The sequence below is a fragment of the Prionailurus viverrinus genome, chromosome E2, assembly GCF_022837055.1.
Source record: "Prionailurus viverrinus isolate Anna chromosome E2, UM_Priviv_1.0, whole genome shotgun sequence".
NCBI lineage: Eukaryota > Metazoa > Chordata > Mammalia > Carnivora > Felidae > Prionailurus > Prionailurus viverrinus.
Genome location: NC_062575.1, coordinates 53,807,408 through 53,821,505, shown reverse-complemented (window position 1 = coordinate 53,821,505; position 14,098 = coordinate 53,807,408). Strand labels below are relative to the sequence as shown.

General features: G+C 57.6%; 3 protein-coding genes across 9 annotated transcripts; all 3 read left to right on the top strand.

Moving 5' to 3' along the window:
- Window positions 1-708: 708 nt before the first annotated feature.
- Window positions 709-4,517, top strand: LOC125153412 (izumo sperm-egg fusion protein 1-like). Of its 2 annotated transcripts, none has more exons than XM_047836555.1 (9): window positions 709-1,423; window positions 1,811-1,885; window positions 2,222-2,308; window positions 2,538-2,558; window positions 2,912-2,992; window positions 3,179-3,279; window positions 3,540-3,693; window positions 3,976-4,150; window positions 4,364-4,517. In XM_047836555.1, the coding sequence occupies exons 1-9, from the start codon at window positions 1,189-1,191 to the stop codon at window positions 4,494-4,496; spliced, it is 1,062 nt and encodes a 353-aa protein (XP_047692511.1). In that variant the 5' UTR covers window positions 709-1,188; the 3' UTR covers window positions 4,497-4,517. The 2 variants fall into 2 exon arrangements, with proteins under 2 accessions (XP_047692511.1, XP_047692512.1); XM_047836556.1 differs by having other exon boundaries at window positions 712-1,423; window positions 3,976-4,097.
- Window positions 4,518-4,745: 228 nt separating this feature from the next.
- LOC125153407 (izumo sperm-egg fusion protein 1-like) lies at window positions 4,746-9,165 on the top strand. Of its 3 annotated transcripts, XM_047836547.1 has the most exons (10): window positions 4,746-5,468; window positions 5,706-5,903; window positions 6,304-6,378; window positions 6,758-6,844; window positions 7,100-7,120; window positions 7,467-7,547; window positions 7,731-7,831; window positions 8,083-8,236; window positions 8,533-8,707; window positions 8,933-9,165. In XM_047836547.1, exons 2-10 carry the CDS (start codon window positions 5,828-5,830, stop codon window positions 9,138-9,140), a joined length of 978 nt encoding a protein of 325 aa, XP_047692503.1. In that variant the 5' UTR covers window positions 4,746-5,468; window positions 5,706-5,827; the 3' UTR covers window positions 9,141-9,165. The 3 variants fall into 3 exon arrangements, 2 of the variants coding, with proteins under 2 accessions (XP_047692503.1, XP_047692502.1); XR_007147475.1 differs by having other exon boundaries at window positions 4,746-5,903; window positions 8,533-8,769; window positions 8,933-9,069; XM_047836546.1 differs by having other exon boundaries at window positions 4,746-5,903.
- Window positions 9,166-9,816: 651 nt separating this feature from the next.
- Window positions 9,817-13,774, top strand: LOC125153411 (izumo sperm-egg fusion protein 1-like). Of its 4 annotated transcripts, XM_047836550.1 has the most exons (9): window positions 9,818-10,573; window positions 10,954-11,028; window positions 11,364-11,450; window positions 11,711-11,731; window positions 12,083-12,163; window positions 12,349-12,449; window positions 12,701-12,854; window positions 13,157-13,391; window positions 13,610-13,774. In XM_047836550.1, the coding sequence occupies exons 1-9, from the start codon at window positions 10,339-10,341 to the stop codon at window positions 13,686-13,688; spliced, it is 1,068 nt and encodes a 355-aa protein (XP_047692506.1). In that variant the 5' UTR covers window positions 9,818-10,338; the 3' UTR covers window positions 13,689-13,774. The 4 variants fall into 4 exon arrangements, with proteins under 4 accessions (XP_047692508.1, XP_047692507.1, XP_047692506.1 ...); XM_047836552.1 differs by lacking the exon at window positions 11,364-11,450 and having other exon boundaries at window positions 9,817-10,573; XM_047836551.1 differs by lacking the exon at window positions 11,711-11,731 and having other exon boundaries at window positions 9,817-10,573.
- The last annotated feature ends 324 nt before the right edge of the window (window positions 13,775-14,098 follow it).

Below are 14,098 nucleotides of genomic sequence, written 5' to 3'. Positions count from 1 at the left end.
TATTCATTTTTGAAAGACAGAGAGAGGCAGAGCATAAGCAGGGGTGGGGCGGAGAGAGAGGGGGACACAGAATCCGAAGGAGGCTCCAGGCTGGGAGCTGTCAGCACAGAGCCCAATGCGGGGCTTGAACTCATGAACGGTGAGATCATGACCTGAGCCGAGATCATGACCTGAGCCGAAGCCGGACGCTCAACCCACTGAGCCACCCAGGCGCCCCGCGGTTCCAGTTTTTATGGTGGTTTGATTCAATGATGTAGAAAAAGGAGAGAGAGAGACCTTCCAGGACCCATAGGTCTGAGCTTCAGGTTCTTAGTATTGGCCCTAGGCCTCTTTCTTCTGGAACCCTGGCATCCAGCCCCTCAGCTACGGAGAGAAGGAGGAGGAGGGAGTCAAGTGTGGAACTCTGGCCAGGGAGACACCCCAGGGCCTCCTGGGAGTCGTAGTCCTGCGGCTAGAAAGGGCCACTTCCCAATTCCGTGGCTTGACGCCAAATATTCCAAAAGATCCCAGGCACCGAGCCGAAGCCTGGGCTCAGAAACTCAGGGACGAGAGGAAGCTGAAGGCCAGATGCCCTCGCCTGAGCTGAGCTGACCAGATGAAACATCTAGTCTGAGAAGGAGGCCTCTGCGATTTCCTGGAACCATAGGCGGAGCCTTCCTTTGTTGCCGTCCAATCGGACTCAGAGTTGGGTTTGTGGGCGGGGCCAAGGAAACTCCTGGGCGTGTCTCCAGGGAAGTCGCGCCCCCACGTCCGAAGCTAGAAGGGGGAGGCTGTGGGAATTCCTTGTAGATCGGGGAAACGGTGACTCGGACTCCAGTCACAAAGCTCTCCACATCACGTGACCAACCTCACCTTCGCTCCAGAAACGTCCTCAATTTTAGCCGTGGCAAATAAAGTGGAAGGACGTGACCTGCTCGTCCCCTCTAAAGGCCCTCAGCCTGGATTCGGCCCTTCAGCGAACTCTAGTATTCCAGGGTGCAACATTCAAGGTCAAGGTCGGGCAGCGGCTGTCTAGGGTGCATCGGGACTCTGGACTCCTCGGTTTCCTAACCGAGAAGGGGGAGCCCTGCAAACTGGGGGGGGGTCTTACTCCCGGGGAAGGGGTTCTTTCCCGTTACTGATCGCCCCTTCCGTGTGGGGTGGGAGGACCCTCCCCGGGTTCTGTGCGGGCTGAGCGCTGTGGCCGCAATGGGTCCCCAAGTAGCCCTCCTGGTGGCGGCGCTAGCCGGCTGCCTGCTTCCTGCCGGGGGCTGTGTCATATGTGATCAGAGGGTCGTGGCCGCGCTGGACGCCTTGGAAAAGGAATACCTGCCTACCCACATGGCGCGCGAGCGTCAGGGACAAGTGATGGAAACGATAAGACAAACCGTGAGAAATTTCTGGGACCTGCCATATTTAGAGGATGCCTTTATGGGGGTTATAGGTGAGGGCAGGGTAGAGCGTGGGAACCCCGGGTCGTGGAAAAAGAGGAGTCTGGTGCTAGGCTTCCTGGGAGCAGGGGCGGGGTGGGGGGAGGGAGGGAAGGGCCGGAGCCAGAGTCTACTGGGTTCGTGATGGAGAGGGCTGAGATGCAGATTCCAGGGCTTTCCGAGCGCTAGGAAATACTGTGTTCTCCTACCCCTTACCCTGCAATTTTATGTAAAAAACTACAACTCCCAGAAGGCAACAGACAGGCAATCCTTTACAGCCCTAGCCTTGCCCAGCAGCCACATGGGCATTGTAGTTTTTAACACTAGCTGAGCCAATGGGACCACAAGGCTTCGAATCTGAGGTTCTATCTCCCCTCCCCGCATCCCCCGTGTCCCTCCAGATGAGGCCACAATGGAAACGTCAGTGTTGGGTTTTCTGAGGAGTATGACACTTATCACAAACAGTGACATAGCAGGTAAATGGCAGAGTGGCCAGGGGAGGGGCTTCGGAATCCTTTGGCTCTGGAGCCAAACTGCCTAGGTTCAAACACCGGCCCTGTCATCCCCTGGCTGTGTGGCCTTTAGGGAGGGATATCACAGCTTTGTCACCTCCAAACTGGGTCATAACGGTGCCTGCACCCAGGCCAGTGACTTAGCCCAGTGGCCAGCATGGTTAAGTGGTCATCCAATTTCACTGCCCCTCCCGGAGATGGCCCCAACCTGGAACGCCAGCCTCTTCAGACGGGTACCTGTACCTCCTCCTGGGGTGGGTGGGAGGAGGGGTCGCACTCTGTCACCCTGCTCTTTCCCAGATGACACTTTCGTGAAGGAGTTCTCCTGGATGTTGACTCTGGAAAAGGCAGCCTTTCAGCGCAATGTTGCTCGGTTCCAAAGAGAGGGTGAGGGGAGATAGGTTCCCTCAGGGACCACAGCCCCTTCCTCCACCAGTCCCGGGGTCCCTGTCCCCAGTCCCCTGCTTCTCTATGTCCAGCCCCTCACCTCTCCCGACCGCGCCCTCCCTCGGACCCAAGAGCCCAACCCCCAACCTATTCCTTCTCCCCATCTCTCGTGTCCTTTAACTTAAAAATCTCATAACTTTTTTTTTTTTTTTTCTTCCTTCTGAGGCAGGTTTCTGTCCCAACAAATGTGGTGAGTCCAGATTAGGGAAGCTGGTTTTCTATCCCCCATTCTGGCCCCGGTTAATACCCAGCCTTTCTCCTCCTGCTTTGGGTCTCGATGGTTCTTCCTTCCCCACGTCTGAGAGGTTCCTGGTCCCCAGTGGTCCTTCTGCACAGCGGACTTCCTGGACAGCGGGTCCTATTGCCTGTGGGCTCCTCGCTGAGCCCGGTTAGATCCCTCTTCCGGCAGGTCTGCCTTCTAGCCCCGCCCCTTGGGCTGACCTCTCGGGATTAGGCGCTGGGCCCCGCCCCAGCCCTTGACCCTGCCCTCTCCTTTTAGTCTCTTCTATCAGGATAAATGCAACCTTGATCCTGCCCCTTCAGGTATAATGTTGCAGCCTCTGATCTGGTGCAGTAATTGTAAAAAGCAGCTTCACGTTTGTCGAAAGTCCACAGATTGCGGTGGTGAGAGAGCTGGGGCCAGCTGGAGGGGGTGGGGGGTTGGCGCAAGAGGGGCGGAGCCAGAGGAGAGCCGGGGTCTAGAGAGGCCAAAGAAAGGAGCCGGCCCACCAGAAAAGTGGGGGCCAAGACCAAGTGCGAGGGAGTTGAGGGAGAACCAAGACGCATCCCACCGTAACCGCCTGTCCCCAGTGCGCCAAATCAACGTCCACGAAAAGGAAGACTTGGTCCTGGACTGTGAGCTCAACTGGCATAAGTTATCTCAAGGCCTGACCTATTACAGCTTTTACAGGGTGGGCCCTTCAACCCCATCAACCCCAAGTCCATTAGGCTTGGTTGAGCGCCCACCCCGGTATCCACAAGCTTGTTGCCACAATCCCCATGACCCATGACCTACCAGGTTTGACTTCTACGGGCCCCCGGGGACCCCATGCCCTTACCAGTGACGCTAGACTCCCATCTCCCCCACTGAGATCCCGTGATGCTCTCACACCTGTACTGCCCCAAACCCTGAACTCCCCAGGCCTCTGTGACCCCTTGAGCTTGGGTCTAGGTTTGGGGGAGCAATTCTGAGACCTTGGTGTACAAGGGGAAACAGCCCACCCTGACCAAGCCCCTGGTGGGGCCAGAGGATGCAGGTGACTACCGCTGTGAGTTGGGCACTGTGAGATCCCTCCCAGCCACGGTCATCCATTTTAAAGTCACAGGTCAGAGCTGGGGAGTCGGCGGAAGTGTGGGAATCAGGGTCCTGGGGTTAGGGGACAGTCAGCTTGGGGCATGGCCTATGGGGCAAAACTTCCTGTCGGGGTGTCATTTCAGGCCACGGGGGTGTGGCCACCCGCCACGGTGGTCGGGGTCCAGGCAGATAGGGTCGCGATTGTCTCTTCCAAGGTCCGGGTCTTGGGGGAAGGTTGGAGGGGAGGGAGCTTGCCTGGGCCACGGGGACCTTGGTGGCCTCCCAAGGCTGCTCTTTCTCTCTCCTCTATCAGTGTTGCCTCAAAGAATCATTGAGGAGACACCGACATCAAACTTTGAAACCGAGGAGCAGCTGTCCCCAACCCTCCAGCCTTCAGAGTACCCTAAGCCCGAGAAGGTGCTGAGAAGCGTTCTGGTAGGGCTGCTGATCTGGGGCTTTGTGGTGCTGATCATCAGCTTTGTCACCGCGTGAGCCAACCCTGATGAAGGCGGGCACGAACAGAGGGTCGGGGTCTCCAAATCCCAATGCGGGAGGGGGTCCTTTAAGGGAGAGGCCTTAGAAAATGGTAGTGATGGTCCAGCCTGGGTCATTGCTGGAATAAGACCAAATATAGGGAGGCGAGGAGGGCTATCCCTCAAGACCTAACCTGGTTCCACTATCTGCCCCCCGCCCTCCCCCAGCGTACTTTGCTTTCTGCCTGGGAACGTGATGGATTCCATAAAGTCCTGGTTCCTCACTAACAAAGTAGCCGCCCTGCAGAGCCAGGTTCCGAAGGCACCGAAAGAAAACGACACAGCACCAAGTCACAAATAAAGATTTATCTGGTTGCCTAAATACCGGATTCATTTCCTCGGGGCTGATCCTCATTTTGGCTTTCCGAGAGGAGAGGTCTGGGGCTCGCCTCCTGTCCTAGAAGGAGAGCCCGGGAACCCGGGTCCCTTGGTCATGGCAGGGCCCCCTGGCTGGGATGTAATTCCCGAATCGAGGAGTGGGGAAGGGCCAGCCCTACCCAGATCTCCTCCCCCAGCCTCGCCCCCTCACAGGACGCCCCCTCCCGGCTCTTCTAGCCGAGTTGCCTCTGGCCTTTTCCTGTCCCCCAGCCAGTGCTGGGAGCCGGGACAGAGGGGTCAAGAACCAACCCGGGTCAACGGTTGGTCAACGAACCAACCCGGGTCAACCCGGGTCAAGGGCGCCGAGGTGCTGTTGGGACCCGAAGCAGAGTAAGAACCTCGGGACCAGGGGTCCACACCCCTCCTCCATCAGACCCAAGAGCCGGTCCCCAGCCATCTGCCACGCCAGTGCCCAGGAGTTAAGCTCCCATCCTTCCCCACCCAGACTCATTACCCTGACCCCAGCCCCCTCCACCCCAACGCGACCACACGGGGGCCTCATCTGGGAGGCCCAGATGAAAGTTCTAGTCAGAGAGGGGTCGGTCTGCGAGATCCTGGAACAATAGGCGGGGCCTCCCTTTGTTGCCGTCCAATCAGACTCAGAGTTGGGTTTGTGGGCGGGGCCAAGGAAACTGGCCCAGAGTGTCTCTAGAGAAGTAGGCGCCCCAAGGAGAAAGGAAGAGGGACTCTGTGGGATTGAGGCGACCTTCGAGTCTGTCTCCAGTCATAAAGCTCTCCACGTGACGTGACCAACCTCACCCTCGATCCACAACGTCCTCAATTTTAGCCGTGGCAAATAGAGTGGAAGGACGTGGCCTGCTCGTCCCCTCTAAAGGCCCCCAGCCTGGATTCGGCCCTTCAGCGAACCCTAGTATTCCAGGGTGCAACATTCAAGGTCAAGGTCGGGCAGCGGCTGTCTAGGGTGCAGCGGGACCCCGGACTCCTCGGTTTCCTAACCGAGAAGGGGGAGCCCTGCAAATTGAAGGGGGGGTCTTACTCTCGGGGAAGGGGTTCTTTCCGGTCAGCGATCACCCCTTCCGTGTGGGGTGGGCGGACCCTCCCCGGGGTTCTGCTGGGGCTGAGTGCTCCGGGGAAATGGGTCCCCAAGTTGCCCTCCTGGTGGTGGCGCTAGCCGGCTGCCTGCTTCCTGCCCGGAGCTGTGTCACGTGTGATCGAAGGGTCGTGGCCGCGCTGGACGCCTTGGAAAAGGAATACCTGCCTACCCACCTCGCCCCCGAGCGTCACAGAGAAGTGATGGAAAAGATAAGAGAAACCGTGAGGAATTTCCGGGACCTACCAGATTTAGAGGATACCTTTCTGGGGGTTATCGGTGAGGGCAGGGTAGAGAGTGCGAATCCAGGGGTCGAGGGAAAAGAGGGGTCTGCGTTCTAGGATGGTTGCGGGAGCGGGCAGGAGGGAAGGAAGCGAAAGACTGGAGGGAGACTGTACTGGGTTCGTGAATGGAGAAGGCTGGGATGCAGATTCCAGGCCTTCCCCAGGGCAGACCAATACACTGTTCCCCTAGTCCTTAGGTGGCAATTTTATGTGGCAAAAAAAAAAAAAAAAATACAACTCCCAGAAGGCAACGGGCGTGCCAGCCATTTACAGCCCCGGGCTGGTCCAGTAGCCTCATGGGTATTGTAGTTTTTAACACCCGCTGAGCCAAGAGACCTCAAGGCTTGGGATCTGAGGTTCTAGCTCCCCTCCCCGCATCCTCTGTGTCCCTCCAGATGAGGCCACAATGGAAACGTCAGTCTTGAGTTTTCTGAGGAGTGTGAGACTTATCAGAAACAGTGATGTAGCAGGTAAATCCACATAGGGGCCAAGGGAGGGGCTCCAGAAACTTTTCGAGAAATGATTGTTGGTGAGGACGGGTCTGGTAGTCGCTCTGGAGCCCACCTGCCTTGGTTCAAATTCCGGGCCGGTCATCCCCTAGCTCTGTGGCCTGTAGGGAGGGACTTTGCAACTTTGTCACCTCTCAAATGGGTCCTAACAGTGCCTGCAGGCCAGGGGCCGCTTAGCTCAGTGGCCAGCATTGTTAAGTGGTCATTCAATTTCATTGTCCCTCCCTGAGGTGGCCCCAACGCGGAATGCCAATCTCTTCACACAGAAGGAACTTCCTGTATCTCCTCCTGCGGTGGGCGGGGGAGGGGTACCACTCTATGTCACCCTGCTCCTTCCCAGATGACACTTTCGTGAAGGAGTTCTCCTGGATGTTGACTCTGGAAAAGGCAGCCTTTCGTGGCTACGTCACTCGATTCCAAAGAGAGGGTGAGGGGAGATGGCTTCCGTCAGGGACCACGGCCCCTTCCCTCAACAGGCCCAGGGACTCTGTCCCCAGCCCCCTGCTTTCTATGTCCAACCACTCACCTCTCCCGACCCGGTCCTCCCTTGGACCCAGAGATTCAGACACCCGGGTCCTTCTTCCCTCCAACCCAACAGCCCAACCCCCAGCCTATTCCTTCCTCCCGCCCCCATCCCCTTTAACAGGAATCTGATAATTCTCTTTTCTTCCTTCTGAGGCAGATTTCTGTCCCAACAAATGTGGTGAGTCCGGATTATGGGAACTGGTTTTCTATCCCTCATCCTTGCCCCGTGAATACCCAGCCTTTCTCCTCCGGCTTTGGGTCTCCGTCGTTCTTCCTTCCCCACGCCTGAGAGGTTCCTGGTCCCCAGTAGTCCTTGTGCACAGCGGACTTCCTGGGCAACGGGTCCTATTCTCTGGGCGCTCTTTCCTGAGACTGGTTACACCCCTCTTCAGGGAGGACTGCCTTCTGGCCCCGCCCCTTAGGCTGACCTCTAGGGATTAGGGGCCTGACTCCGCCCCCGACCTTGGCCCTTGCCTTTAGCCTCGCCTCTCAGGGCGAATACAGCCTGGATCCTGTCCCTTCAGGTACAATGCTGCAGCTTCTGATCTGGTGCAGTAACTGTAGAAAGCAGCTTCACGTTTGTCGAAAATACAGAGACTGTGGGGGTGAGAGAGCTGGGGCCAGCCGCAGGGGTTGGCGCAAGAGGGGCGGAGCCAGAGGAGAGACGTGGCCTAGAGAGGGTGGGGACTGGATCGGAGGGTGGAGACAGAAAGGGGGGCTTAGACAAAGTGGGTGGCACTGGCGGGAGGGCAGGAAACCTCGAAGAAGTGTCCCACTTCTGTCCCCAGTGCGCCAAATCAACATCCGTGAAACGGAAGACCTGATCCTGGACTGTGAGCTCGACTGGCATAAATTATCTCAAGGCCTGACCTATTACAGCTTTTACAGGGTGGGCCCTTTAACCCCAAGTCCATAAGGCTTGTGTGAGCGCCGACCCCCTCATCCACAAGCTTGTTGCCACAATCCCCATGACCCATGACCCACCAGGTTTGACTTCTAGGGATCCCCAGGGACCCCATGCCCTTACCAGTGACCCTGGACTCCCGTCTCCCCCACTGAGAGCCCGTGATGCCCTGACACCTGTACTGCCCCAAACCCTGAACTCCCCAGGCCTCTGTGACCCCTTGAGCTTGGGTCTAGGTTTGGGGGAGCAATTCTGAGACCTTGGTGTCCGAGGGGAAACGGCCCACCCTGATCAAGCGACTGGTGAGGCCAGAGGATGCGGGTAACTACCGCTGCGAGTTGGGCACTGAGCGATCCGGCCCAGCCACGGTCATCCGTTTTGAAGTCACAGGTCAGAGCTGGGGAGTCGACAGACGAATGGGACTCAGGATCCTGGGTTTGGGGGGCAGTCAGCTTCAGCGAGCGCCCTGGAGGGCCTAACTTTCTGTCGGGGTGTGGTTTCAGGCCAAGGGGGGGGGTGGCTTCCTGCCCAGGGTGCGGCCACCTCTCACAGTGGCCTGGCTTCAGGCAGTGAGGGGCTGGCTTATCTCCTGGGAGGCCTGGGTCCTGGGGAAGGGTGGCGTGGACAGAGCTTGCCTGGGCCACGACCGGCCCTCCCAGCACTGCTCCTTCTCTCTCCTCTGTCAGTGTTGCCCAAAAGAGTCATTGAGGAGATCCCGAAATCAAAGCCCGGGACCCAGTCTCAGCGGTTTCGATCCCTCAAGCCGTCAGAGTGTCTGAATCCCAAGGATGCGCTGAGAGGCTTTCTGTTCGAGATGCTGATCTGGGGCCTTGTGTTTCTGATGCTCGGCTTCGCCACCTCGTGAGCCGCCTCCCGGAGAAGGCGGGGCTTGGGGCGAGGGGCGGGGTCTCCAACGTCCGAAGGTAGGAGGGGGCGTTAGGGGGAGGGGCTTAGAAAAGAGGGGCGTGCTTACCCAGGGCGGCGAAGCTTGGGTCATAGAAAAGGACCAGATACAGGGAGGCTGGGAGGGGTGTCCCTCACTCAGGACCTAACCTGCTTACACGATTGCACCCCACCCTTCCCCAGCGTACTTTGCTTTAGGTCTGGGACCCTGATCGATTCGGTCAAGTCCTGGGTCCGTACCGACAAGGCAGCAGCCCCAGAGGACCAGGGTCCACAAAGTCGGCTGTCACAGACCCAGCTATCACAGACCCAGCTATCACAGAGCCAGGTGTCACAGACCCAGCTTCCCAAGGTACCGAACGAAGAAAAAGGCCACAGCACCAAGGCTTAAATAAAGATTGATCTGGTTGCCTAAATATCGGATTCATTTTCTCCGGTCAGATTCTCAGTTTTGGCTTCCCGAGAGGAGAGCTCTGGGGCGGGTCTCCTGTCCTAGAAGGAGAGACTGGGAACCCGGGTCCCTTCGGCGTGGCAGGGCCACCTGGCTGAAATGCACTTCCAGAATCAAGGAGTGATTCCCGAATCAAGGGCCAGTCCTACCCAGATCTCCTCCCCCAGGCCCGTCCCCTCTCATGACAACCCGTCCACACTCTTCCAGTGGGTTTCCACTGCCTTTTCCTGTCCCCCAGCCAGTGCTGGGAGCCGGGGCAGAGGCGAAGGCTGAATAGGAACAGTGGGGTCTGAACTAAGCAGGCCGACGGAGCCAGGGCGCCGGGTGCTGTTGGGGCCTGAAGCAGGGACCCAGGGGTCCGCACGCCTCCTCCAACAGACCCAAGAGCAAGTCCCCAACCATCTTCCACGCCAGTTCCCAGGAGCTAAGCTCCCATCTTTCTCCTCCACCGAGACTCTTTAGTCTGACCCCACCCCCTCCACCCCAACGCGACCACACGGGGGCCTCATCTGGGAGGAACCAGAAAAAAGTTCTAGCAGAGAGGGGGCGGAGGGCGTTATCCTGGAACTATAGGCGGAGCCTCCCTTTGTTGCCGTCCAATCAGACTCAGAGTTGGGTTTGTGGGCGGGGCCGAGGACACTCCTGGATTGTCTCTAGGTAAGTCGGGGGCCTGGGTGGAAAGCTAGAAGGGAAACGCTGTGGGATTTCCTTGCACATTGAGGCGATCTTCAGGTCTGACTCCAGTCATAAAGCTCTCTGCATCACGTGAGCCACCTCACCTTCGCTCCAACAACACCCTTAATTTCAGTCGTGGCGTAACAGAGCCGGAAGGACGTGGCCGGCTCGTCCCGCTGAATGCCCTCAGCCTGGATTCCGCTCTTCAGCAAACCCTAGTTGTATTCGAGGGTCAGCGGACAAGTTCTTGGTCGGGCAGCGGCTGCTCAGTGTGCATCGGGACTCCGGACTCCTCGGTTTCCTAACCGAGAAGTGGGAGACCTACAACTTGGGGGTCTTAGTCTCCGGGAAGGGGGTCTTTCCCCTTAGCGATCACGTCCTCCTCCGTGTGGGGTGGGCGGACCCTCCCCATAAAGTCCAGAGAGTCCTGGTGGGTTCTGCTGGGGCTGAGCGCCCTGGGGAAATGGGTCCCCAAGTTGCCCTCCTGGTGGCGGCGCTAGCCGGGTGCCTGCTTCCTGCCCGGAGCTGTGTCACGTGTGATCGAAGGGTCGTGGCCGCGCTGGACTCCTTCGATAAGGAATACCTGCCTACCCACCTGGCGCCCGAGCGTCGCAGAGAAGTGATGAGAACGATAAGAGCAACCGTGGGGAATTTCACCAAACTGCCAAATTTACAGCGTTCCTTTATCGGGGTTATCGGTGAGGGCAGGGTAGAGCGTGAGAACCCTGGGTCATGGGAAACGAGGGGTCTAGTCCTAGGATTGCTAGGGGCGGGGGCGGGGGGACGGGAGGGAAGAGCCGAAGGCAGAGTCTACTGGGTTCAGGCATGGAGAAGGCTGGGATGCAGAATCCAGGCCTTGCCAGGGCTAGGAATTCACTTTCCCTACGCCTTACCTTGCCATTTTGGATAAAAACTACAACTCCCAGCAGGCAACGGGCGGACAATCGCTTTACAGCCCCATCCTTGCCCAGTGGCCACATGGGTATTGTAGTTTGTAACGGCTAGCTGAGCCAAGAGAGCTTAAGGTTTGGAATCTGAGGCTCTGTCTCCCCTCCCCGCATCCCCTGTGTCCCTCCAGATGAAGCCACAATGGAAACGTCAGTCTTGAGTTTTCTGAGGAGTGTGAAATATATCACAAACCGTGGTTTAAGAGGTAAACGCACGCAGATGGGCGGGGGGAGAAGCTCCAGAATCTTTGGCTCTGGAGTCAACCTGCCTAGCTTCAAATACCTGCCCAGTCATCCCCTAGCTGTGTGGCTTTGCGGGAAGTTTTCCACGTCTAAAATGGATCATAACGGTGCCTGGACACCAGCCCTCGCTTAGCTCAGTGGCCGGCGTGGTTAAGTGGCCATTCAATTTCATTGTGGCTCCCTGAGAAGTCCCCAACGGGAATTGACATGCCCTTCAGACTGAGGCAAACTTCCTGCACCTCACTCCTGGGGTGGGGAGCGGAGGGCTCGCACTCCCTGTCACCCTGCTGCTTTCCAGATGACGCTTTAGAGAAGGAGTTCTCTGAGATGTTGACTCGGGAAAAAGAAAGCTTTCAGAGCTATGTCGTTCGTTTCCAAAGAGAGGGTGAGGGAATATGGGTTCTGTGCGGGACCACAGCCCCTTCCTCCACCAGTCCCAGGGTCTATGTCCCCAGCCCCTGCTTTCTGTGTCCATCCCCTTACCTCTCCCGACCGCGCCCTCCCTTGGACCCAGACCTCCAGGCACCCGGGCCCTTCCTCCCTCCAACCCAAGAGCCCAAACCCCCACCTATTCCTTCTCCCCCTCTCTCAGGTCCTTTAGCTTAGAAATCTGATACCGTTATTTTTTTCTTCCTTCTGAGGCAGATTTCTGTCCCAACAAATGTGGTGAGTCCAGATTATGGAAGATGGTTTTTTATCCCTCATCCTTGCCCCGTGAATACCCAGCCTTTCTCCTCCTGCTTTGGGTCTCGACGGTTCTTCCTTCCCCACGTCTGAGAGGTTCCTGGTCCCCAGTAGTCCTTGTGCACAGCGGACTTCCTGGGCAACGGGTCCTATTGCATGTGGGCTCCTCACTGAGCCCGGTTAGATCCCTCTTCGGGCAGGTCTGCTTTCTAGCCCCGCCCCTTGGGCTGACCTCTAGGGACTAGGCGCCTGATCCCTCCCCAGCCCTTGACCCTGTCCTCTACTTTTAGCCTCCTCTGTTAGGATAAATAGAGCCTTGATCTCTCCCCTCAGGTACGATGTTGCAGCTTCTGCTCTGGTGTCACATATGCAGAAAGCACCTTTACCTTTGTCGAAAGTCCACAGATTGCGGAGGTGAGAGGCTGGGGCCAACGGGAGGGGTTGGCGCAGGAGAGGCGGAGCCAGAGGAGAGAGGGAGTCTTGACAGGGCGGAGACTGAAGCCTGCCTGTTAGCAAAGAAGGGCCTGGACCCAGTGGGAGGGAGTGGATGGAGGGCCTGGAACCATGAGGAAGCAGCCCACCATAACCCTTGTCCCCAGTGCGCCAAATCAACGTCCATGAAAAGGAAGACTTGGTCCTGGACTGTGAGCTCAACTGGCATAAATTATCTGAAGGCCTGACCAACTACAGCTTTTACAGGGTGGGACTTTCAACTCCAAGTCCATTAGGCTTGTGTGAGCGCCGACCCCTGTATCCACAAGCTTGTTCCCACAATCCCCATGACCCATGACCTACCAGGTTTGCCTTCCACGGATCCCCGGGGACCCCATGCCCTTACCAGTACACCCTGGATTCCCATCTTCCCCACTGAGATCCCGTGATGATCTCACCTCTGTTCTCCCTAAGGCCTGAATTCCCCAGGCCTCTGTGATCTCTTGAACCTGGGTCTAGGTTTGGGGGAGCAATTCTGAGACCTTGGTGTACAAGGGGAAACGACCCACCCTGACCAAGCCCCTCGTGGGGCCAGAGGATGCAGGTACCTACCGCTGCGAGTTGGGCACTGAGCGACATGGCCCATCCACGATCATCCATTTTGAAGTCACAGGTCAGTGCTGGGGAGTCGACAGAAGTATGGGGTTCAGTTTCGTGGGTTTTGGGTACAGCCTTCTTCAGGGCGTGGCCTGCGGGTTAAAACTTCCCTGTGGGATGTGGATTCAGGCCATGGGGGTGTGGCTTCCTGTCCTGGGCGTGGTCACTGCTCACCGGGACCATGCTTCCTGCACTTAGGGTCCTGATTATCTCCTGGAAGGCCTAGGTTTGGGGAAGGTTGGCGTGGAGATAGCTTGCCTGGGCCACGAAGGGCCCTTGGGACCCTCTCAGGTCTGCTCTTTCCCTTTCTTCCGTCAGTGTTGCCTCAAAGAATCATTGTGGAGACAACGTCCAAGTCTTCAACATTTGTAACCCAGCCTTCAATGTTTGTAACCCGGTCATCAACCAGTGGAACCCTGGCTGAGATCTGGCATGACCTGTCCCTAACTGTCGGGAGGGCAGAGTACCCGAAGTCGGAGAATAGGCTGAGAGGCCGTCTGATAGGGCTGCTGATCTGGGGCTTTGTGGTGCTGATCATCGGCATTCTCACCGTGTGAGTCGCCCACTGAAGAAGTCAGGGCTTGGAGCGAGGGGCGGGATGTCCACCCTCCAAATGGAGGAGGTTGTTCTCTTGGGGATGGGGTGGGGCTTACCTCTGCCGACTAAGTTGGGGTCATTGCGAGAATAAGATCCAATATAGGGAGGCTGAGAGGAGTGTCCCTCACTCAGAACCTAATCTGGTTCTGCTATTTGCACCCCACCCTCCCCCAGCGTCCTTTGCTTTCGGCCTGGGAAGGTGATCGATTCCATGAATACCTGGTTCTCCGCTGACAAGGCGGGTCTTCCATAGGGCTAGGTCCCAAAGAGTCAGCCTTCACAGGAGCAGGTTCCGAAGGTACCGAAGGAAAAGGCCACAGTACCGTGGCACAAATAAAGATTTATCTGGTTGTCTAAATACCGGACTCATTTCCTCTGCGCTGATCCTCACTCTTGGTTTCCGAGAAGAGAACTCTGGGGCTGGTCTCCTGTCCTAGAAGGAGAGCCTGGGAACATGCGTCCCTTCATCATGACAGGGCCACCTGGCTGAGATGTAATTCCGGAAGCAAGGAGTGGGGAAGGACCAGCCCTACCCACATCTCCTCCCTCAGGCCCGTCCTCTCACAGGATGCCCCCTCCCAGCTCTTCCTGCCAGGTTTGCTCTTGTCTTTTCTGGATGCCCAGCCAGTACTGGGAGCCTGGGCAGAGGCAAAGGCTGAAGGG

Bases quoted from the DNA above. Each gene is read 5' to 3' on its own strand.
- LOC125153407 (XM_047836546.1), top strand. From the start codon at position 5,669: ATGGGTCCCCAAGTTGCCCTCCTGGTGGTGGCGCTAGCCGGCTGCCTG. The intron at 6,845-7,099 runs GTGAGGGGAGAT...CTTCTGAGGCAG, and splicing joins CACTCGATTCCAAAGAGAGG to ATTTCTGTCCCAACAAATGT. The intron at 8,237-8,532 runs GTCAGAGCTGGG...CTCCTCTGTCAG, and splicing joins CATCCGTTTTGAAGTCACAG to TGTTGCCCAAAAGAGTCATT.
- LOC125153411 (XM_047836550.1), top strand. From the start codon at position 10,339: ATGGGTCCCCAAGTTGCCCTCCTGGTGGCGGCGCTAGCCGGGTGCCTG. The intron at 11,029-11,363 runs GTAAACGCACGC...GCTGCTTTCCAG, and splicing joins CACAAACCGTGGTTTAAGAG to ATGACGCTTTAGAGAAGGAG. The intron at 11,732-12,082 runs GTGAGTCCAGAT...CTCTCCCCTCAG, and splicing joins TTTCTGTCCCAACAAATGTG to GTACGATGTTGCAGCTTCTG.
- LOC125153412 (XM_047836555.1), top strand. From the start codon at position 1,189: ATGGGTCCCCAAGTAGCCCTCCTGGTGGCGGCGCTAGCCGGCTGCCTG. The intron at 1,886-2,221 runs GTAAATGGCAGA...GCTCTTTCCCAG, and splicing joins CACAAACAGTGACATAGCAG to ATGACACTTTCGTGAAGGAG. The intron at 3,280-3,539 runs GTGGGCCCTTCA...GCTTGGGTCTAG, and splicing joins CCTATTACAGCTTTTACAGG to GTTTGGGGGAGCAATTCTGA.